The 25,350-nt window shown below is 34.7% G+C and overlaps 1 protein-coding gene and 1 non-coding gene across 12 annotated transcripts in view; both read left to right on the top strand.

The window, feature by feature from the left end:
• Window positions 1-25,350, top strand: part of CEP128 (centrosomal protein 128) — a 357,353-nt gene that overhangs the window by 32,953 nt on the left and 299,050 nt on the right. For 10 of the 11 annotated variants that reach the window (XM_023528829.1, XM_023528828.1, XM_023528831.1 and 7 more), the window contains 3 exons: window positions 2,382-2,473; window positions 6,750-6,822; window positions 18,903-19,019. In XM_023528829.1, coding sequence (XP_023384597.1) covers window positions 2,382-2,473; window positions 6,750-6,822; window positions 18,903-19,019 — 282 coding nt within the window. The remainder of the gene's footprint in view (window positions 1-2,381; window positions 2,474-6,749; window positions 6,823-18,902; window positions 19,020-25,350) is intronic. The other variant, XM_023528835.1, reaches the window with a different exon arrangement.
• Window positions 5,002-5,120, top strand: LOC111737932. Its single transcript, XR_002779626.1, has one exon. It is a non-coding gene; the product is annotated as a 5S ribosomal RNA (ribosomal RNA).

Here is a 25,350-nt window from a genome sequence, read left to right as displayed (position 1 = left end):
CTTGAATTATGTGATTAAACCTAGAGCAGAGGTCAGTATGCTAACATGACTCATTTACTCTTTCATTCTATTTATTTAGTGCCTCTGTCCTGGGAAAGAACCATGTTTTTTTTTTTTTTTTTTTTTTTTTTTTTTTTTTTTTTTTGTGGAACTTATAATCTAGAGTGGGAGCTAGATATTAATCAAATAAGTACATAAATACACCCATAATTATGTGCTGAGATGCATGCTGTAACAGAAAGAGGCATAGAGCTATGGGAATGTATAGTACAGGACCTGCCCCAGTAAGGGAAGGCTTCTTGAAGAATGACTGATTGAGCTGAGATCCAAAAGTTGAGTAAAAGTTATTTGAGGTAGAACAAATACCTTGGCAGGAAGGAAGATAGCACCTGTGAGTAATTTTAAGAGGGCCATGTGGCTAAAGAAGTATGAAGCACTGAGACCATATACAGTCTTGTAAGAAGGGGACAATTATTTTAAAATGATCACTCTGGCTCTAGTGTATAAAAAGGAGTCAGTGTAGGCAAACCAATTAGGAATATATGCTATGTTCTGGGTCTGACATGATGCTCACATGGGTTAGGATCAATGGAGAGAAGGGAGTGGATTTAAAAGCTTATTTGGTGGACAAATGAAAGGTCTCGAAGATGAAATGAGCATTTGGCGAGGGTGGGAATGAATGAAATGGAGGGGTCCAAGATGAGTTCTAGGATTCTGGTTTGCAAAACGGGAAAATGATGATGGCAAAACCTAAGCGAATGGTCTCTTGTTCATCCACTATGTTCCCCCCACTCCTTTCTTTTTAATTGTTCTTCTGCATTTTAACTTCATTTCTTCAGGGTGACCTTTAGCTCCACATGACTGTGTGCTTTCTTAATGCTCTGGTGCAGCGTTTGTGGTTTTGTTTATGTATCTGTCTCCCATGTTGAATTGTGAGCTACTTGTTTCCTGTCATAGCCGTCAGCACCGATTAGTTGCCCAATGTGCACTTGTTGAATCAACTTGTTTCTATAAGTCTATGTAACTTAAAATATCTATCTATCTATCTATCTATCTATCTATCTATCTATCTATCTATCTATCTATCTATTATTTATTTATTATTATGTCATCATGTAATCTATGTATATATATAGATATATAGATATATATAGATTACATGATGACATAATAAATAAATAAATATATATATCTATATATATACACCTTATATATATACACCAGTAAGTTTCAGGTGTATATATATATATAAGGTGTATATATATATATATAGATAGATAGATAGATAGATAGATATGGTGTATATATATATATATATATATATATATTGCATTGTGTGTTCACATTGTGTGTTCACCGCCCATAGTTAGAGTTCTTTTTGTCACCACATATTTGACCCCTTTCACAACTTAAAAATTTTAAATTATACATTATAGCATATACATACATGTGTAGCGCAAATATTTACAATTAAAAGTATAATCATTTGAATGAAAATCCATGTAATCACCACCCAGGCCAAGAAATAGAGTATTACGATATCCCCTAAACCTCTCTTATGCTCCTCCTTTCCCCAAGGGCAATGAACTACTCTGACTTTTATGTTAATCATTATCTTGTTTTTAAAAGAAATATTTTTATTATTTACATGTTTAATATTTTCTGCTTTTAAACTTTAAAGAAATGAAATAATACTGTATGTCTTTTTTTGTAACTTTTTTTCGCCATTTGATGTTGTTTTTGACATTCAACCTTACTGATGTATAGGTAGGTTTGATCATTTCATTGTCACTGCTGTATGATATTCCACTGGAGGACTATATCACATTTTATTTATATCCATTCTCTTCTTAATGGACTTTCGGTTTGTTTTCAGTGTTCTGATTATGAATAGTGCTGCTCTAAACATTCTTGTACGTGGTTCCTCATGCACGTGGCCAAGAGTTTCTCTGCAGCATGGGTTGGCCTTACTATAGCAGGTGGCCCAGTTGAATAAAGTTCTGTTGAAACACAGTCATGCTCATTTGTTTATGGCTACTTTTACACCATAATGGCAGTGTTGAATTATTGTGACAGAAATATTTGCTGTTGTACCATTTACAGAAAAAGTTCACTGGCCTTTTTTCTAGGGTATCTATAAGAAGTAGAATTTCTGTACTATAGAGGATGTGATGGTTAATGTTATATATAGCTTTTAAAAAATTGTTTTTCTTTGGAAAAAATATTTCAGAGTAGACATTTATTTTATTCTGTCTTAATAATCATAAGAGTATTATTTGAGTATTATTACAAAGAACAAGATCTTATTTTTACCCTTTGTGAGTCTTCATGGATAAATTTAACAGAATCCTAAATGGATAACTATGTTTTGACTTTTCTAGCTTCATGCTTTTCATCAGTCCCTCCGAGACCTCAGCAGTGAACAGGTTCGCCTTGGAGATGATTTTAACCGGGAACTTGCCAGAAGAAGCCGGTAAAAGAATATGGTTCTTTTTCACTGGAGGCTTGAATTATTAGAAGAATAAAATAGGTTCTGTAATTGACATGTTTACATGAATTTAAAAACCGGTACTTTGTTTTTATACCAGTATTTTAAAATTTATTAATAGAACAGTTCAGAACCTTTTGCATTTAGAATGTATTATGACTCAGTGTTAGACAAATTAATTTCATATTTTAAAACCATTTAACTAATTACAATGGGAAGCAGAGAGATACTTGACTGGCAGTGGAGCTTTAAAAACAAAAAGCATAATGTGGAATTTGTCAATGGGCATGAAATGAGCTATTGTAGAATCTGATATTTTAGCTTTCAGTTGAAATCTTCGAAAGCAAATGGTTTATATTTACCCAGTCTTTGCAATTTTGTCAGTTCTGGGTAGTCTTCAAGAAGTATCATTTTATTTAATTTTTTTTTTTTCATTTTTATCATCATCAGTGACAATTGGCTTTATTTGGAAGCCATATTTTTACAAGAAACAAAGATTTTTTTATCCTTTCTTAAGTCACATTCTATATACAGCAATGATTAGGGAACAAAAAAGCTGAATTGAAATTTGATTACCAAGTTCATTTGTTAACTTCCATTCCAGCTAATGAAATCATTCCATAAACCAATTTTATGTTTCTATAGCCAGAGGAGTCAAAACTATAATTATTAAATCTACAAATATCAGTTATCATCTGTATAACTCATCTGCTTTTATATGAGGAAGGCAGGAAATTTAGTAATAAGAATTAAAGACCTTACTATTGTTATTCCTCCTCCTCCTACTAGTTAATATTATTAAACACTTATTTCATGTAGATTTAGCTTTAATTCTTGCAACAATCCTAATGAGATAGTCATTATGATTTTCTTCAGTTTTTGGATGTAGGAATGGGCACAGAGAGATGAAGTAACTGCTTGCTAGAGATCGACTAGGAGGGACGTGGTGGAGTCAGAATTCAAATCTAGACAGTAAAGCCCCAGAATGCTCTTTACCACTTATAGTATACCGTGGTTCAAGATCATTGCCATAGAGAGCCGATATCAATAAAGCATTTAAATTCCTGAATTTTGAACTATATTATTGAGCTATATAATCTACTAAACCAGTAAGTGTTAGTTAATTTAATACTTACTTAGATATTTATTTTTGACAAGTCAATAAAATCAACAGAATGGCACCAACGTTCTAATGTAGCGTGTTCTTGGAGTGGCTTTATCATGCAGCTTTTACACACTTGAAGGAAGGGTTAAATTAAGTACTAGGAACATGAGTTTCTGGACATACAGTTGTCCCGTAAGAAGATACAGAGGAAGTTGCAGGGGTACGTTAGTTGATTAGTTTAAAAGGTAATTCAGATATGCATCAGTGGATTAGGAATCTTTGCTGGGCTAGTACCATCTGGTAATAGTTTGTGTGACCTGGAGGCATGTGTGAGGCAGAGGAATTAGGAGTCAAGTTTGTTGTGAAACTCAGTGGCTTAACTTTGTGGATGAGGAAGATTTAAGATCCAGTTCTGCTATACTTGTGCCACAAATTTAAAATTTCCATTTATAAAAATATATAGGGTAGGAAGTTGCTAGGTTTATTTTCTATGTGATTCAGAAAGGTTGATATGTTCATTTAATTTTTAATTTTTAATTTTTCTTGACATTTATTGTAAAAAGTACATTGAATAATAAAAGGACACAGGAAAGCAAGATTTTAGAAAGTATTTAATAAAGTTTAATTCAGAATTCACCTACTTTGGATACCATACGGGGAATTGATTTGAGAGGGTGAGTCAGAAGTGTTTTGCATTAACATGAGAGATGATGATGACTTGACCAAGATTATGGCAAGGGAGGGATAGACAGGGCTGTGTTTCAAGATATATTTTTGCAGGTTGAAGAGATAGGATTTAGCAGTGGATTGAACATGGGGCGGGGAATAAGGGAGAATAAACCAAAGTTGACTTCCAAATTTCTGATGTGAGTAGCTGGGTAGATGGTAATTCTACTTCTGAAATATGGAAGACTGGTGGAAGTAGGTGAGGTGTAGAAATTAAGGGTTTGACCTTGGATATGTTAGGTTTGAGATGCCTATGAAACATCCAAATGGAAATGTAAAATGCTTGGCTAGCTATTTACTTTAGAGCTCAAAGGAGAAGTTTCTTAGAGATTTGAAGAGTGGTCAGCATATAGAAGTGGTATTTGGAACCATGGAAATGGAAGGTATTCAGGGAGATCATGCAGGACAGGGCTGAGTGATATGGCATTCCAGTATTTAAAAGTCTTATATACAAAGTGGAGCTAGATTGAGAAGGATCAGCTAGTAAGATGAGGGAAATACAGGAGCACATGGAACCACAAAAGCCAAGAAGGAGGTACAAATGAATACATTTCCAGAGATTTAAAGACTTAGAACCTTTTAAGATAACTTTTTCCCTGAAGTAATTACCTTAGGACCTATAAGTAATATAAGATCGTAACCAAGAAAGGGGACGATATGGGTTATAAAAAATAGTAAAACTACCTACGGCCATGCTACCCTGAATGTGCCTGATCCCATCTGATCTCAGAAGCTAAGCAGAGTTGGGCCTGGTTAGTACTTGGGTGGGAGACCACCTAGGAAGACCAGGTGATGTAGGTGTAAAAAAAAAAAAAAAAGTAAAACTAACTAAGAAGTTCAGTGAAAGTAATCCCCAGAATGATAGCCACATATTCGGTCCAGAAACTACTCACTCTAAATTTGAGCAGGAAGTCAGTGTCCTTTGAGAAGCATGTAGTCAACAAGAATAGAGTTAATTTATAATAGATGATTCATTAAGAAGTGGGAGAAGAATTTCAATGATGTGATAAATAACACCAAGAGATAATGAGAAACTCTAGAAAAAACAAAAGCACAAGAAAGTTAATGAACCAAGTATGAAGCTGACTATAATGTGAGCATGACAATGTAAGCAAAAGGCACCAATTCTCTATGATGGAATAGTTCATAAGAGGTATGTTATGTAAGTTACATAGGTGACCTATGTAAGTTACATAGGTGACCTATAGAAGAACTGAAAATAGTAATATATTTGTCTAGAATTGGAGAGGATTATGAGTGAGCTAAAAATTTCAAAACAGAGAATCAATCGAAAATGCCTAGAGTTGAAAATAATGTCGATAACCAGCAAAAGAATTAAGAATTGAAATGGTTGAGCATGGTTGCCAGTGGGAGCGGAGCTAGAGGTAAGGAAGTGTGAGGAAGGCCTTTACTTTATAAGTCTTTCTATACTGTTTTATTATTGATCCTGTATGTTATTAATTTAATGGGAGATAAGTTAGTGAGGACAGATACTGATATGATTGATTTGATTGTGAATTCCTTGAGAGGATGTGAGTTTTGTTCTTCCTCTCTCTCTCTCTTCCTTTTTTTCTTAAAGTGGAACATACTGCAGCATATTTGTTTATCGAAGGTGATGTTCCAGTATAGCAGTGGTTCTCAAAGTGCAGTCCTCAGACCAGCAGTGTCAGCATCACCTGAAAATTTGTAGAAATGCACATTCTTTTTATTAAAAAAATAATTAATTAACTTATTTTTATGGTGACATTGGTTAACAAAATCCAATAAGTTTCAGCTGTACATTTTAACAGTAAGGCACATAGTATATTTACATAGTATGTTTACCTCCCATAGTTAGATTTCTTTTTGTCACCACATATTTGACCCCCTTTACCCCGTCTATCCCCATCTTCCGCCCCGCTGTAACCCTCTGGTAACCACTAGTCTATAGTCCATGTCCATGAGTCTCTGTTTGTTTGTCCTGTTCATTTGTTGCTTTTAGGTTTATACTCCACATATAAGTGATATCATCTGATTTTCAACTTTTTCTGTCTGGCTTATTTTGCTTAGCATGATTATCTCGAAGTCCATCCACGTTGTTGCAAATGGCAATATTTTATCTCTTCTTATGGCTGAGTAATATTCCATTGTATATATGTACCACAGCTTCTTTATCCAGTCATCTAGCATAGGACACTTCAGTTGCTTCCATGTCCTGGTCACTATGAATAATGCTGAAATGCACATTCTTGGGCTCCATCCTGGCACTACTGATTCAGAAATTTTGGTGGTTGGGTCCATCAGCCTGTTTTTAACATGCCCTCCAGGTTTTTCATGTTTGCTAACATTTGAGAACCACTACAGTAGAGTGTTATGTAATAGTATATTATTATACATTTTATTATATATATTTTTTGAAATAGCCAACTTAAATATTTTTCTGTTGCCTAGGTCGGATGCCCAAACAAAGAGAGCGTTGGAAAAACTGACTGAAAAACTTAGTGAAACCCAAAAACAAGAATCGGTGAGAAATCTTTGTTTATAAAATTTTTTATTTCATATGTAGGTGGTGGGCAGAGTGGCTGGACTGGTTGTACTCACAATGACATTTAGTAGATTTTAACTTTTTAGGAGGTATATAACATTTTATCTAAAAATACGTTTTACACCTATTATAAAATGGCCATGAATTTTAGATATTTAAGTTTGAAATATTTATAGTGGTAGTATATTAGAGATAGAATTATCATTTGTTTTAATTTTTAGAGTTTTATTATGAATATTTGAAAGATATTTTAAATTTTATTAACTCGGTAATTCTTTTACAGCTTTTGTTAAATGATATTTGAAAAATACAGAATTTTTTGGTAGTGGCTCTTTGGCATTCCCCATTAAGTATTTCTAGTCATCTTACGTAGTGTGTAATCACAGTAGCTACAAAGACCTCCTTGCTGTCTGTTTTTGTTTGACATAATTAACGCTGACTGAAAATACCCCCTAATTCTTGAGGTTTATTATCTCAAATTTAGATTGTTCACACCCATTATGCAGTGATTTCTTTCTAGCAAATCACCATCTTTGGTGGAATTAAGGTAAAAAATAAAGTACTTACAGTGTCCATTTCTTTGCATCATCAGTGATTTATTTTTTTTTTTAGAAGAAAAATATCAATAGAAATTGTCACTGAACTGTTTCAAATTCATTAACTTTCAGGAACAATGTATATTCATTCATTTCCCACAATACCTTTTGATTTTTAAAGACATAAAAAAGTAGAATTATTTTTCTTAACATATTTTATTCAAACCGAAAGTTTCCTAGTAAACGCAGATAATTTTTTTCCAATTCCTTACATAGATATGTTAAGTTTATTTTGGAGATTGAATTTATTGGTTGTGCATGCTAAGAGATGGATACACTTTGTTTTCAGAGATCAACTCAGTTACTGCCCATTTCAAAATTAAGAAAAGCACCCAGCCACATAAAAGCACCTTCCTCCTGAGTTTTTGGTGCTAATTTCTTTATGAAGTATCCCAGAGAGATGAAGATATAATGCAGGTCTTCTGTTGAAGAGACAAAATCTTTGCAACTAATGCGTGATAACGTGACAGCTAATATATGATCAGGACATGGGATACTTAATTTTTTTTATATGAAGTCCTCGATTTTTCCAGGCATACCAACGGTTCCTTCAATTTACATCGTGCCAGTCTGGAATATCTAAAATATATACTTCAAAAAAAAAGATCTTTTCCGAGATTAACAGATTGGTGCGTGCCTTAATTGCTGTGGTTCACACAGCAAGAAATGTATGCCATTCTCTGTTTTATGTACTGTCTCAACAGGAGCTGAACAGACACTTTTAAGAATGTAGCTCCGAGGTCCTCTATAACTTATTAAATGATCTTCCAACTCTTCTCATAAACTCTAGAGTGGAATGTGTCGCTTGATAGTGGAAACTGCTGAAGCTTTTTCTACTTCTTTCTTCTTTTAATTTTTAAAATTCGGGAGGTATATTCCACATACAGAAAAGTACATATATCAGTGTATAGCTCGATTAATTATTACAAGGTGAACATGCCCATGTTCCAACCACCCAGACCTAGAAATAGACATTACCAGCACATAAGAAGCCTCTCCACCCCCACCCCCATCACTGACTCCTTCCTCTTTAAATCTGTTATTTTGACTTGTAACACTTTAAGATTAATTTTGCCTGTTTTTGACTTTTTATGTAAATGGAATCGTATAGGACATGTTTTTATTTTGTGTCTGATTTCTTTTGCTAATCAATATGATTGTGCTATATTCTGGGTTTTGTGTCATGTACTTGCAGTTTATTTTTGTTGTTTTTTAGTAGTCCATGGAATGAAGATACTGTAATGTACTGTAACATTTTATGATGGATATTTGAATTATTTTACATTTTAAGGCTATTACGAATAACGCTGTGATGACTAACCTTGTTATTGTAGTGCACATGTGCATGTATTTCTCTCAGTACCTAACATGAAGTGCAATTGCTAGGTGCACTACAATATAGTAAAACAGGTTTCCAAAATGGTCGCACTAGATTACACTCCTCATTGCAGTGTGTGAGAATCCGTGTTGCTCTTCATCCTTTCCAACACCTGATATTATCCAGTCTTTCGAAAATAGCCATCGTATTGGGTGTTTAAGGTGTGTCATCATGATTTTAATTTGCATTTTTATGATTACTAATGATGATAAGCATCTTTTTATGTGCTTGCTGGGTATTGGCTATTTTCTTTTTTGAAACGCCCGTTTGCTTTTTTGCCTACATGTTTTATTGGGTTGCTTGTCTTTTTGCTCTTGATTTGTGGGTGGTCTTTATATGTCTTATATATGAGCACTTTGTCAGTTATATGTATTGCAAATATTGTCTCTCATTCTACAGCTGTATCTTCTCATTTTTAAAACTCTCTTAATGGGATCTTCTGTTGATGACAGAAACTATATTTCATTTCTCTGCAAAGAAAATTTGCATAGATATTTTGATAATATGTATGAGAGGACATATTTGCTTTTTGTTATAGATTAGAGGCTATAGCAATATAGCAGTGAATTACCTTATTAGAGATATTTCAGTGTTAAACTTCAGTGTCAGGTTTTAACTATTTCTGGTTCACCTTTCCTGCTAGTGTCCTTCATGATTCCAACCCAAAGGCTTGGGGCCGGGGTGGGGGAAACTTAACCAGGGTCCTGCTTCCCTGGAAAGGCTCTCAACTTCAGCTTTTCCCTTTGATCCCACACATCTGTTAAAAACTCTGCTCTAGCAAATCACCACCTGCTCGGCTTCTTAGTATCTCAACTGCCTTTCCTGAAATGGGCTGAGTTTTCAGGTAGAAAGAGACCCTAAAAGATGGACTGACCTCCCTGGGTTTCTTTCTTCTCTTGCATTTGGTTTCATCTGTCTTTTCTTTGTAGTTTTCCAGACTTTTATTTAAAATATTTCTCATTTTTTAGTTATTTTGAGTGGAAGGTTTGGTCTGAATTATGTAGTCTGTCATTTTTGGAAGTGAAACTCTGTCAATTTTTTCATATATGTCAGATTCAATTACTGTGTTTGCTGTTTGTAATGCACAAGATTTTACTAAGTTTTTCAGCCATTATATGAAGCTTCTTTTACATAAGTATATAAACTGTGAGCATGCTTGTAACAAGGGCCTTGATCTAGACTCGAATGTATGTCCTCAGTGTTCTTCTGAGTTCCCTGTAGACCTGAGTAAGCTGTGGGCATCTCTAGCTATATTGTCATGCTGTTTTTTGATATGGTTAGATATTTGGGATGGTTTGAGTTTAGAGTTTGAAAATACTAATTTGCATAGTGCAGATTACATTTGTCACCATGTAAAAAATAGAAAGTACCATCTACATAGTCTAGATCAGGGGTCCCCAACCCCCAGGCTACAGACCAGTACCAGTCCGTGGCCTGTTAGGAGCTGGGCCACACAGCACGAGGTGAGCTAGCATCATCACCTCAGCTCCACGTCAGATCATCAGGCATTAGATTCTCATAGGAGCACTGGTCCCTGGGACCCAAAAAGTTGCGGATTACATGTCTAGAGTGTTAACGTGGGTCTAAAGTGTAACCACTGAAAGTTAACAGCTAAATTTAAAGAAGGCCTGAGTTCTTCCATATCGTCATTACCATACATCAGAATTACTCTACATCAGATAAAGCTATGATTGCACAACTGGTTGTCACACCTCACTAGTTCATTTTTGTAATTGGTGTATACACCCTGCTAGTTTACTCAGCTGTCCAGTGTGCCTAGCTCATCAGGACACGTTCTTTTATATTGTCTAAACCTAGAAAATTGCACACACCTAATTGTGTACTTGGTTGAATTGTTCATCTGCCAGTTCCTCACATCAAGTTGTAATATTACAGCTTGTTTTGTGCTTTCCGTAATCTGCTTTCAAAGTAAGGGCATCTCAAGTCTGATGTGGGTGTATGTGGTCCTGAGTAAGAAACAACCGTCTAATGCAAAAACTTAAAAATAATATTGTTGAATTTTAGAAAGTCTTTCGAAGACCACATGATGTTTACTTCCAGTTTGTACAAGGCTTAATATAGATTTTGTGACTCACTTATTCCACTTGAAGTCAACATTTATATTTTATAACTATTTGACATATTGTGTTGTATTTGTGAATTCATGATAGCATACTGTCAGAGAAGATGTGGTTTTGTTATTTGAGCGTTAAACTTCTCAGAAGCTACAGCTGTTTCTCCCTCCAGATTTAACTTTAAAATAAAATTACCGAAGTGATACACATTCACAATGGGAAACTTTTAAATGTTGTACAAATATATAAAGAAAAATGAACGACTGTCCCTACCTTCTACCAATTTCATTTTCTATTGGTAACCACTGTAATCACATTTATTGTGCATTATTCTGAGGCTACAATTATTTATCATGCATTTTCTCAGTAACTAAAATATATTTGGAAAGTTTATAGAACACATTTTCCTTCGAGAGGCAAAAAAATACTGGTTTCTATCATACATGCCAAGATCTGAGTTGTTAATCTTTTGCGGATCATAGATTTTTTTTTTTTTTCAAACTGCCCATTGGAAGAGAATAGTTATTATTTATAGAATGATGTTATGGAAAATATTTTCTGTTAACTTTTAATTGTGGCAGTAAACAGTCAATATTGCATAGGCCTTATACCACAGGGGAAATTAGTTGTCTAGAATTTACCCAGTTGAGTGTGACACAAGTGCATATTAAGTTTGATTATTCATGGAGGAAAAACCTGATTTTATTTTAATTTTCTATAGATGGGTCACATTTTAGTAAAAAATGTAAACATAGATCCAGCTATTTCTGGAAGAGTCAGTCATTAATTGAACTAAGAATTCTCTCAACCTTGCATTTAAGATAACGTGGTTATTGCATAGATTGCAACAGCAGGATATACAACAGATATGGAGGTGGATTTGAAAAAAGCATATTATTGTTGAAGATCTGAGGAATCAACATACTGAAAAGCCAGAATACAATCCCTTAAACAGAATGCCTTTGCTTTTGTTTCACCTCCTTTTATTAAATACTAACTCTAAAAGCTGTTCTAATTTTTATTCTTATTTTGCTATTGTGATAACTAAATATAGAGACTTTCGACTTTTCGATAACTTAGTAGTAAATTTAATTGTAAATATGGGACTCTGATAAAAATGAACTTTTTAGTGTTAGCTGATATTGTTAATATTTTTTCCCTTGGGTCTTAGAAATAGAAAAAAGTGAGGTGGCATTAATAAATGCAGTCTTTAAAATCTTATTATGGGAATTATCATTCAATATTTATAAATATGTGCTGTGTCATTAGGTACAGAACCCACACCTTTCTATTTAGAACCGTTTTTCTTTACTCTCCCTTTGGTCTTCCCCGTCTCAGGAAATGGCATCTTCATCCAGTGGTCCCCTAAGATAGTGGTCCCCAACCTTTTTTGACACCAGGGGAGTGGCTGCAAATACAGATGAAGCTCCACTTGCCGGCTGCTCACCTCCTGCTCTGCGACCTGGTTCCTAACAGGCCATGGACAGGTAGTGGTCCTAGTGGTCCATGGCCCAGAGGTTGGGGACCCCTGCCCTAAGAGTCACTCTAGATCTTTTTCTTCATACCACACTTCCAAGCCAGTATAAAATCTTGCCCTTTTTATTTCTGAAATCATGCTCAATTCCATCTACTTCTGTCTAATATTTCTCTTCAAGCGCCGTCACTCTGAGTTCACTGCAGTCCCCTCCGTTGAAGTTGGTCTCCTTTCTCCTGTGCGTGCCCCATCTGTGCTCCTGACAGTAGCTAAGTGATTTTCAAAAAATTGTTATTTCACTTGGATTTATTCCCCTGCTTTTAAAAGTTCTCCCTGTGTTCCTTCTGCTCCAAATTTTTTACTATAGATTATAATGCCTATGTTATCTGTCTTTCTCTATGTGCCTGGAATTTGCCAAATTCATTTCTACATTAGGGTCTTGGCACTGGCCACTTTTTGAACCCCAAAGTTTTGTATGGCTGACCCTCTCTTGTCATTTAGGACTCTCGTGAAATGTCATAACCTTGAGAGAGACCTCTCTGCTCTCCTTTTTGTAATATAATTGGTAGCAGGTAGCATACTAAACACACTGTTCTGTGTTTTGCCTTTTTCACCTAATATATTTTTGAGATTTGAGATTGTTCAACATTAGCATCTAATGAGCTTTCTAATTCCTTTCTTTTAATATTTAAAGCATTCCATTGAATGAATGCCCCATAATTTATTTAACCAGTTTCATATTGATGGACATTTAGGTTGTATCAGCCTTCTGTTTTTATACACAGCACTGCAGTGAGTAATCTTGTACGTGTGCCATTTTCACACTGGAAAGTAAATTGGTAGGATAAATTTCTAGAAGTGGATTTACAGTATTGAAGTATGTGTATTGTAATTTGTTATATATTCAATTTTATAATTAGTATTTTAAATTTCCTCTTTTAGTACTTTTATCTGAGTTTTAGCATTTATCTTACCCTTTTCTGAAAAGGATGAAAGGCGGCCTACCGTAAAATTACAATATGTGTTGAAATTATATTAATTCTAATATTGAGTTCCTTAACCCCTATTACTGAATTCCTTCTTTTGGTAGCAGATTCCTGTACCCCTCCCCTTACCATCCCCTGCTCCCAGCAATTTTATACAGGTATGTGGTTACTCAGGTAGAGATGACATTTCCCAGTTTCCATGTGCAGCTGAGACCACGTAACTGAGTAAAAGTGACGCATGCCACTTCTGACTTGTCTTTTTGAAAACAGAGCTACTTGTCTGGTAATTTCTTGCTCTCTCTTTATGTGGGTTGAAATGAGGACAGAGCACTGAGCTAGCTTAAGCCAGATAACAGCCTGGGGGCTGGTGGAAGGAACCTGAATGGCCTTAGCAAGCCGAGTGGCCTGCTAGCTGCCTTACTTTCTTCTGGACTGCAGTGTGAGACAGAAATAAAGTTTTATTTTATTTCAGTTCCTGTGTATTTGATCTCTTTGAAAGAGCCTAGATTGTACCCTAACTAATACAGAAATGTATCATAGAAATAGATGAGAAAGAATAGAAAAGACAAAACTAGGTTTCTCCAAATGCACATTATAGATCCTTGCTTGTTGCTGACTTAGTTGGAGTTGTGTGACTTTGCGGTATTAGCAAAGAAACCTAGTCGTCCAGGTCAATATGCTCAATATATTTCTCTTTCTCAGTAGAGAAAGAGAAATATATTGAGCATATTGACCTGGACGATTTGGTCTATAAAGATACTTTGGTGGATTTACAGGATGACTATAATTTTACTTGTTGTAAATCATAAAGTACTTTGTATTTTATTCATTTTCAGTCATGCTAGTTTGTGTATATGTTTTATCTTGCTAAGTACTAGCTATAATGTCTGTTCATTTTATTACTTAGTTTTTTTTTGGACTTGAATGAAACGGCAAGGATATTATGATTTCCCCATGTTCCAATGGAAGTAAGGCAGTAGTGGGACCTGCTTAGCATTTTCAGTTCTCTAAGTGCTTCTCTCTCAGTCAGTATCAGTTTCAGTTGTAAAATACTGAAAATCTCTAATTAACAGCGCCTTAAAAAAGACAAAAGTTATTTCTCTTATGGAAAAAGTCTTAAGTATGGAGTTCAGGGTTCTACGCGGTACTGTGTGATCTATAACATGTAAGGGATTCTGGCTCTTTCTGTCATGCTTTTCTTGTTTTGTTTTTTTTTTTTTTTCCTCCTGCTGTTATGGCCTCAAATTCATGGTTTTAGATGGCAGCATCTGTGTACCAGACAGCAAGATGGAGAAAGGAATGAGTATGAGAACAAAAGATACCTATGTGCTATCTCTTGTGGATAGTTTTTTGAAGGTGTCACTTGACACTTATGCATGAATCCTATTTGCTAGAATTTTAAGTCACAGCAGCTAGCCGTGTGGCTTAAAAAATATATTGTTTCTGTTTGGCAGCCACCTGTCTAGTTAAAAATTTCTTTATTATGGAAGAAATAGAGATGGGGAGTAGGTATTGGAAAACAACTGTTAGTTGCTACCACGTCATCTATATTTTTTGTCCCACTACTTTTATACTCTTTGATCCACTCTATATATGGCGAGCAGGGCAAGTTATTAACCCCACTTTATGGCTGATGATCTTGATTTCTTGAGAGATTAAATTACTCGAACAGCTCAAAAAGTGATGTGCTTCATTTAGAAGGCTAATCACAAGGCCACTGTGTGGCATTGCTGGGCGTAAAGAGGTGGTCATCTGTCACTGGATTACAGAGAATTCTAATACCAGTGAAAATAATAGTATTTTAAAATAGAAAACAAAATTTTGTGGAATAGATAGAAATTTTGTGGATAGAGTAGAAAAAAAATTTTTCTTCATCAGACTATCTAATTTATTTCCTAGATGAGGATTTATTTGAAAACAGATAAAAAAAATTACATTAGTTATCTATGGCTGCATATCAAAGTTTCCCAAATTTACTGGCTTAAAACATTCCTTATCTGGCAGTTTCTGTAGGTTAGGAATCCAAGCATGGCATAGTTGGCTCCTTTGGCTCTGGGTCTCTCGCAGGCTGCAGTCATCTCAAGTCTTGGTTGGAACGAATTTACTTCCTAGCTCATTTAGTTTCTTGTAGATTATTGAGCTGAAGTATCAGTTTGTCATGACCAGAGGGCTCTTTTGTTTCCTGGACACGTGGCTTTTCCACAGAGCATCTCACAACATTGCGGCTTGTTTCATTGGAACAAGCAAGCAAGAATGCAAGAGAGAGGGCCAGCAGGAGGGAGCATGCTAGCAAGATGGAATCACAATTTTTTGTAATCTAACCATGGAAGAGACATCTCATCACTTTCTCTGTGTTCTGTTCGTTAGAAGGAGGTTACTAGGGCTGGTCCACACCCAAGAGGAGGAAATTAGACAAGTACATCAATACCAGGAAGCTGGGACCATTGAAGTCATGTCAGAAGCTGCCAACACAAACATTATTTCAAAACTGAGGGGAAATCCTCCAAATATAGTAATCATACATCATTGCGTGTACTAGCTATGGTGGTGGTGAAGTAGAAAATGTCTAAATAATTTTAGATTTTGATTTTGGGTTTTGGTTACTTAAGCTGCTTTAATTTCAATAGGATTCTAATAAATGCAACCTTCTTGCCTGACATATCGAAGTCATTCAACTCATTCAGTTTAGCTACAGAAATTCTAACTACTCATTCAATGTCAGTCCTCAATAGATAGCAAGCTATTTGAAGGCAGGTTCTGTGGATATAGCATGTGTATTGCTCTATCCCTAACCTCTACGTAGCATAATATCTGGAACAAAAGTGTTTGTGCATGCTTACCGAATGAATGCATGAAAATGGACCTGGCATTACAAGATACTGCCAGAAGCGGAGACCTGTACTGAGCTTGTTTTTCTCTTTAGTTGTGTGATCCTGAGTTAATAACTTACTTCATCAGTGATTCATACCTTTTGATTCAACAATTTCACTTAAAGGATGTACCTTTAGTTTACAGAAATAATCTTATATAGGAGTGTTTGTCACAGCATAGTCTAGTAAAAATAAATGATATCCCATTATCAATAGGGAAGTATTTCAATCAATTATGGAGAATTTTGCATTTGTTAAGAATGAATATGTAGATTTATTTATTGTAATGAAAAGTTGTCCATGATATGTGAACTGTAAAAATTTTATAAAACATATGTGAAATACCCAATTTTTATTCAAAAAAAGAAACGAAATGAATATGTATTTGACCAGTCATACATATATGCATAGAAAAATCCCTGGAAATATTCAACAAAAAACAGTGTTTTTCTTTTAATGGATGGTATTAGCCCATTATTTTTATTTCTTTTTATCATCCTGTATTGTTTATTTTTAATGGTGATAAAACATATATTACGTAAAATTTTCCGTCTTAGCCATTTCTAAGTGTTCAGTTCATAGAGTTATGTACATTCACATTGTTGTGCAGCCAAATCCAGGACTCTTTTCATCTTGTAAAACTGAAACTATTCCCGTTATGCAACAAGTCCCCATTCAAAATATCAGAACCTTCCTAGGCTTGCTGCCTCTACTTTCTGTCTTTATGAATTTGACTCTGAGTATTTTATATAAGTGGAATGGTATAGAATTTTTTTTTGTGACTGGCTTATTTCACTTAGCATGATGCCTTCAAGGTTCATTCACGTTGTAGCATGTGTTAGAATTTTCTTTTTAAGGCTGAATAATATTCCATTGCATGTATAAACTGTATTTGGTATATCTGTTCATCTGTGTCAGAATTTTCGTTTTAAGGCTGAATAATATTCCGTTGCGTGTATAAACTGCATTTGGTTTATCTGTTCATCTGTCAGTCACTTGGGTCACTTCCATCTTTTGGCTGTTGTGAATAATACTGCTTTGAACATGAGTGTGCAAATATCTGAGGCCCTGCTTTCAATTTTTTTAGGTTTATACTTAGGTATGGCGTTGCTGGGTCATATGGTAATTTTACTTTTAATTTTTTAGGGAGCCACCATACTGTTTTCCATAGTGGCTGTACAATTTTACATTCCCACCAGCAATGTACCAGCATTACAGTTTCTTCTCTTTTCCAACATTCGTTATTTTCTGTTTGTTTGTTTGTTTTTGATAGTAGCCATTTTTCTAAGGAGTTTGAGGTGGTTCTGTTTTATTTTTTTGGTGTGTTGCTATTACTTTTTATATTCACAATGAAGAATAAAGATATTTTCATTTTGTAAAAATTGAACAAATTAACAACTTTTATTTTTTAATATTTATCCAAATTTTCTTTCTATTACATCAGGTACTGTATTTATTTCAGATACAGTAGTAAATTGTTTGTTGGGATACTAGGGTTCATCACTAGGATAAATTAGAAGCTTGATGCTGAAGGGTATTTTGAGTTTTTGGTAAAGAACTGTGAATATCATAGTGTGTATCTTAATAATTTTTAAGCACTAGAAGTTTGAAATGCCAGACTTATCAAGCTTAGTAAATATTAACCGCTAATTTTTTTGAGAGAATATTTTTGCCTAGCCTTCATTGAATAATTAAATTTATGTTTAACGATGTGTTTTTAAAGAACAACTCGACCTGAGGTATAATTTACTATAAAATTAAGCTGTTTTAAGTGTACAGTGAAATGATTTTTAGTCAATGTACCAAGTGGTGCAGCCATCACCATTGCCCCAGTAAGATCCCTGGTGACTAGGACTTTTCTTGGCTGTAGAGAAATGATGGCAAAAGATTTCTTATAACAGGGCTGTATTTATTGCTTCTCTTAAATGAATACAAATGTCTTCTGTCCACCTGCACCAAATGTACACATCGTCAGATAGTATACATTATTTTAGGGGACTATATAATGGTAACACGTGAAGTGTTTTTGAATTTGCCCAAATTTGAGCAAGGAAAGTCTTGCATGAGAGAGGAAAAAAATCTTTCATGTCATTTTAGAGAGTCTCAATTAAACATCTTTCAGTTTGACTTTAGTTTTTGATCTTTTACAGCTGATTTATTTTTAGCAGATCACAGTAGAAAAGATTGACAAACTAATGAAAAGCCCTTTTAATTATTGCCACACATAAACATCAAAATCTTCCTAGGCAAGTTGTGCTTATAGATAATTAAAATGATAAAGAACTAAATAGATAAAGTAGTTTATCATTACCAGACTAATAAATGCAGTCGTTTGCAAAATTGCCGTTTTCCTTCTTTTTCACCAGAGGGCACTCTTTTCTAGTTTATTACTTTTTGTTCTGATCTATTGAATTAATATTTTGTACTTTGAAAAATGTAAGTCCTTTATTGGGATACAGTTTGGATTATTTGGAGTCTAATTATTTTCTTTTATAACTTCCAGCCAATTTTCTTGTGATCTGTTTTATAATTGTGTCGTGAAAAAGGGCTCTAGAAACACGCCACTCTTAAATGCTTTAGACAGTAGTTGCATCTGGTATAAAATATCTCTTCAATTTTAGTCTTTTTTTTTCTTCCTAACAGCTCTCTAATGTCACCATTTCTGTTTGTTCATATTAAGGCTTCAGATCGGGTGGAGCGACGGCTTCAGGAAATAGAAAGAGAGATGCGCACAGAAAGAGAGCTGGTGGAAAGACGCCAGGATCAACTGGGACTTATTTCTTTGCAGCTGCAAGAGGTTTGTGAAAAACACCTTCTCCAGATGTTAACCTTGAGTTTGGACATTTGTTCAGCCATTGTTAAAATGGTTAAAGTTCCTTAGTTTGTTGCATGTGACAGTATAATTCAGTCCATATGAGTAGTATGGTATATCGGAACGGTTATAGTTTAGTGAAGACAGCCCGATCCGGGTCAAACCCAGAGTCTGCTGCTTGCTGCCTGTGTGACCTTGGGCAAGTTCCTTAACTTCTCTAGGCCCATTTTCTCTGTGGAAAATGGAAATAATAATAGTATTTAGCTAATCAAATTGGTGTGAGGATAAATGAGCTAATGCCAGTAAGGCACTTAATATACTTACTGTCTGGCATGTACTCAAAAAATGTTAACTGAAAGTATAATTTTACTCTGATTAATTTTTCTTGACATGAATTAGGGGTTAGCAAACTATGGCCAATGGACCAAATCTAGCCCATTGCCTACTTTTGTAAATAAAATTTTATTGGAACACAGCCATTCCCATTCATTTCCAATCTGTCTGGGTGCTTTCGTGACAGAATGGCAGAGTTGAGTAGTTGTGGAAGAAATTGTATGGCCCACAGAGCCTAAAATATTGACTCTCTGGACCTTCATAGAAAAAAATTTGCCAACCCCTGGACTAGACTATCATCAAACCACTTAAATATAGAGGTCACTTACCCTTTTGATACCCTTTTTATATTGAAATTTCAGGCTTATGAAGAAGTTGAAAATTTAGAACAAAGAATTTCTCTATGTCCTGTACCTACATTCCTCCAATATTCACATTTTACCAGACCGGCTTTATCATTTTTTCTATACACATCTGCACACACACACACCACACACACAAATTGTTTTGAATTAGTTGCACACACAAGTAAATACTTTTACACCTAAATAATATGGCATAATTTCCATAATCACAGGAAATTAACATTTGCTCAATACTATGATTTAATCTATAGGTTTTATTCAACTTTTGCCACTAATGTCCTTTTCTTGTCCAAGATACAATACAGGATCACATACAGCCTTTGGCTGTCATGTCTCTTTAGTCTCCTTTAATCTGGAACAGACTTTTAGTCTGTCTTTGTCATTCATGACCTTGAAAATTTAGTAGAGTACTGGCCAGTTACTTTGTTAGAATGGCTTTCGTTTTGGGTTTGTTGATGTTTTCTCATGACTAAATTCAAGTCATGGACTTTTGGTAGGAAACCCAGAGAACCGATGCTGCCCCCTTCCCAGGATATCGTGTCAGGAGGCATGAAATGTCGATTTGTCCCATTACTGGTGAACACTGAACATTTGGTTAAGATGTTGCCTGCCAGGTTTATGCACCGTAAAGTTACCATTATGTCTTTTTAATTGTTTATTTTATGGGGATACTCTTTGAGACTTGAAAATAACCTATTTCTTCTTATACCCATAAATTTTAGCATCTATTGTTGATACTTGTGTGACAATTATTATAAGTGATGCTTGATGGCAATTTAAAAAAAAAAATCCATCATTTCTTTTATATTTATTAGTTGGAATCCTACTGTAAGGAAGGACTTTGTCTTTTTCTCCATTCATTCATTTAATTCATTTTTATTGGTGTAGATTTGTGAATTCTCATTTTTTTACATTGGTAATATTATTATAGAAAATAAATTTGTTGAAATTTTCTTTAAATGTTTCTTAGATCTATACATAAAATATAAAAAATTAGAAACAAAAGGAAATGAAGATTAAAAACCAAAAGATGTTTTTCTTTTCCCAAATGATTTTCTCTCAAAGTGATGTTCTACAAATCCACTCATGTGTGCTTAAGATCATTAATCTTTAGTTATGGGCAGATTAAAAAAAAAATTTTAGGTAAAAACACTGCCAATTGAAAATTAGGAACAAGAATTACAACCCTGAAATTATAAATGTAAGCTAATAGAAAAATCTGCTTTTGTTTTCTAAAATTCCATTTTCCTCCATTTAACAAAAGGAGGCATACCCTCGTTAGTTGGTAATTACTTCGAAGAGGATATTTTGTTGAATAATTAGATACAGCATGTGGGTAGCCTTTTTTAAACCTTGATTTTTATACATTTGTTCTCAAAGCAAATTGCATCTGGTAGCATAAGAATAGTACTGAGGAGACAATTGTTCTTTTTTGCAAGAAAAAAATTAGAGAAATTTTCTGTACTTATTTTCTTCTCTCTTTGCAGAATGAACAAAATTACAAAGAAAAGAGGGCGAGGAAGATTGCTTCCCACCCCTCTTTGAGAAACTAGAGCCTGAATATTTGCATTGTAATTGTCAGTTTGACTAAAAGCTTGAGCTGTGATTTGGAATTCCATCTCTGACAGTGTAATAGAGGATCACTATTGATAAGAAATGTTTAATTTCATATTTTGTCACTTTAATATAAGCGGTGACCTATGCGCTTTTAAAAGGTGGTTTTGGATTAAACAGTGCAGTGGAAACTGGAAAGGATTAATTTAGGCTGGTGCGTTTTCCTACTCCTAAGTTAAGTGGCTTAGATTCCTGTGGAAAGGTCATGTTTAAGGAGAGAAAACACTTTGCTTTCTTTTCGATATTAAAAATTACTTATGGAAATACCTGTACTGTTGATAATAGTAATTGATGCATTTTGTTTCTGGCTGCAGAGAGAAATCGAGTGTGTGGGTGAGTAGGTATGCCTGGACTTTTTGCCACTCTGCTCTTCTGCCTCCCTAAAATGTGTAATTCAACATTAGTGAAAATTATGACATTTAAAAATTGTTAAGAGATTAGGAGTGCTCATTAAAAGTTCCAGGATGTCAGACGTTTCTAGGTGTAATGTTGTATTACAGGGAGGCAGCCTGTGGCTTTGGCTAAAACCTGCTTTTTAGTGATCTAATGAGGTCCTTAGATCCTCAACGCTTTATCTGTTCCCATTTAATTAAAAACAGTATTAATCATTGGAAATCGGTTGAGGGAAAGGCACTCTACTTGTTTAGAGTTTTTAGGACATTGTTCACTCTTTTTTTTTTTTTTTTTTTTTTTTCCTATCTGTCTAAGCAAAAGGGCTATGCATACTCTGGAATCCACTTCCTTTTCTGAGCCTCTACCTCTCATATGCTGCTGATGTCACATGAATGTTCGATTTTCATAACTTTGTAAGGACCTTCACTGGTCTTCATATCCCATGGTAAATACTGTTGTTTTGGTAACTAGTAGGTAGGGGTCTCTCTAGAGAGATGAATGTTTTACATTAGTTGTGCGATAATATTCTTTTCATTTGTCTTTTAAATTTTGAATGGTGGTTCTAGTACTCTGAATAGTCGAATTCAAATATTGTTACACCTTTAAACATCAGTCTTTCCTTGTTGAACCACTGTGCAAACAATAAAGTGTTATTTAACATTAAGGTACATTTATCATATTATAGACTCCTTTTGATCAGATGCTTGATAGTAAGGTAACTTCGATTAGTTAAATTTAGTGGAGTGGGTAGGAATGGTGGGTGCTAGGGTTACAAAGAAGTATTTAGACTGCATACTCAAGTCAAAACTCTTTTGCAGGTCCAAAATTCACATAAAATCATAGATAAAATATCTAACTCTTGGCTATGGCATCTTAGAAATTCTCAACTTGTTTTCTTTTTTACAAGCTGTTTCTTATAAACTATAATTTTTCATCTTCAATTGAATTACTTAAAATGAAAAAGATAAATATATTTCATAGCACATTAAAATGATAGTTTACTCTTCTGCCCCCATCAGCAATAGTCCATGTTTGAATATGACCTAAGGTGATTCAGATGCCCAAACTTTAAAGGTGCTTCGTGGAGAAGTCTGTGGGGCAGGCGAGGCATGGAATCTTAATAGAAGATGGCGAAGATTAAGTGAAGAATTAAGTGTAGGGTGGGAGCTCAGCTCAGAGATTTTTCAGTCTGTGCTCTCATGGAAAACCAGATTATGTGCACTTCATCAATAAAATAAGGCCACATGCAGAAAAATTAAAAGTAATTGATACTGGATTTTTTCAATATTTTTCTTCATCTTTTGACATCTGTACCAGTTATGAGAAACCTAATAAAGACATAGCTATTCATTCCTTCCCAGAAATGTAACTGGCTCCAGAGACTAGGATACTTGGTATAAGAAAAGCCTTGGGTACTGTTTATTAATGTATTTAGTTTGGACTCATTAAAGGAGATGTTTCCAAGGAAGCCAAGAATGCTTTCCTAATGTTGCCTTATTAGTGTTAGCGTTGCCCTTGGGATTTCTATGTCAGATCAGAGGAGGACCTGGCCAGGCAAGTGTTCCAAGGCGGTTTTGCTGACCCTGCCTCCTGAGACTCCCCTGCTTTTTTTGGAGACGTGGAGGCCTTTTCTAAAGCCGGTAGATTCTGTATTCCCCGTCGCTTACCTTTCCAAGGCAGAATTGCAAAACTGTTGCTTGGCCATTCACTTTATCCCCTTCTTCTTGTTCCCATGGCCAATGCTTTCTTCTTCGTAGGTATTCCCCACATTTTCACATATTTATTTCAGAGCACAAGCTTCCCTTCCCCCATTGATATTCTTAGATCCCTTTTATATAAACGCCCATTAAACTGCCCTCACATTGACTGTCCCAGTAGTCTCTCCCTGGGCTAGAAAGACCAATGGGATTTACAAGTAAACAAGAGTTTAAAAAATAAAATAGCAGTTTTGTGGAAAGCACAAGGAAAGTCCTTGGGGCATGAGCTCTAGAATTTAATCCTTTGTCAGGCCCAGGCGACCAGATGTTGTATAGTAGGCAGAGAGTAACACAGGCAGGGTGACACACAGGACCTTCAGACTGCCAAGGGGCTGAAAGCACTAAGTATCACAGCAGAACAGCCACACAGGTACTTCTCTGTAGGAAAATGTGTATCAAGGGACGATCCAAAAACTCCTGCTCTAGTGTTTATTCTTCATGGAGTGAAGCTATGTGAGTAGCATAAATCTGGGCCTGACTTGGAGCCACACTTTTATTCTTTTAATAAATCCTGATCCTGTTGACTATTTTCTCCTTCTTTTGCAAAGATGTTTTTTTTTTTTCCCTCACTGCCTAATTTCTAGTGATATATATTATATGAGGTTTTTTTGGTCCTAGATTATTACCGTTAATTACCATTTCTTGATATGTTATCTTTTAATTGTACTTTTTTTGAGCATTTTGCATTTCTGGCATTTAACATAATTTGCACTTAATAAGTATTTGGTGAATGCATTAAGTAATGACCATAATAATACATTGTTTCGATCCAGTGTTTAAGTAGTTTTATTTCTCACTTAGTTCTTTTATAATTTTTATTAAATATTTTTATAAAAATTTATATTCACATAGGATTTAAATAAATGCTAAGCTAAATGTGATTATGTCACGAAATCTCATACAAACATTCTTTTTGAACACAGCTTTATTATTTTCTTGGCTTATTTTCCCCGTCTCTTCCCCTTTGCTCTGTCATCATCAGTTACTGCCCACAGTCCCTAAAAAAAAAAAAAGAAACCAGTGTAATAAATAGCCTGGGTTATAGCCCTTTATATTTTTCTTTGTGCTATTAATTAATTATCCTATACGGACATATGTAGACTACATATACCTTTGCATATATAGGTTTTTTTGGTATGCTTTTATTAAAATAGGATCACATTATATATATACATGTCTGCATCTTGAAGGTTTTTTTTCTTTTTTCTTTTTTTTTTTCATCTGACCAGTACTTTCTGGAAATTTCTCCTCCTAGCTGATGTGGTTCCAATTTAATCTTTTATTACCATGGATGGATCTTTTATTATACTAGAGGTTACCAGGTTATGTTTCCAAAAGGTTCTAACTCTTCACATTTCTGTCAGCAGAGTGGTTGAGAATTGCCTTCTCACTTCTACCAGTAGTAGTGGTTATAATTCTTTTTATTTTTGTTAGGCTAATGGCTGTAAAGTGCTAACTCATTTTTATGTTCTTTCGCATTTCCCTGTGGGTGAATTTGAGCATCTTTTCACATATTTGTTGGCAGTTTGCATTCGTGCCTATACAGATTACCTGGTTATCTGCTCATTTAAAGATATTGGATTATTTATATTTTTTCCCAGGAATTTTATTTTTTTAATGATGAGAGGAAGGAATCTAAGTTATTTTTTTTTTGACTAATGAGTTGCCTCAGCATCATTTTTGAATAATTTGTTCTTTCTCCTCTGCTTTAAATGCTACTTCTGTTACGTATCTAGTTTCTCGTGATATCTGTCTGGGATCTATATGCTCTGTCATTGATCTATTTATTTGTCTGTCCCTGAACTGATATCATTTTGTCTTAATTACATTTTGGTAAATGATAATGAAAATCTC

This window comes from Pteropus vampyrus, unplaced genomic scaffold, assembly GCF_000151845.1.
Source record: "Pteropus vampyrus isolate Shadow unplaced genomic scaffold, Pvam_2.0 Scaffold32, whole genome shotgun sequence".
Classification (NCBI taxonomy): domain Eukaryota; kingdom Metazoa; phylum Chordata; class Mammalia; order Chiroptera; family Pteropodidae; genus Pteropus; species Pteropus vampyrus.
Note: the sequence above shows the minus strand (reverse complement) of the source record. Positions and strands in the feature narration are given on the sequence as shown.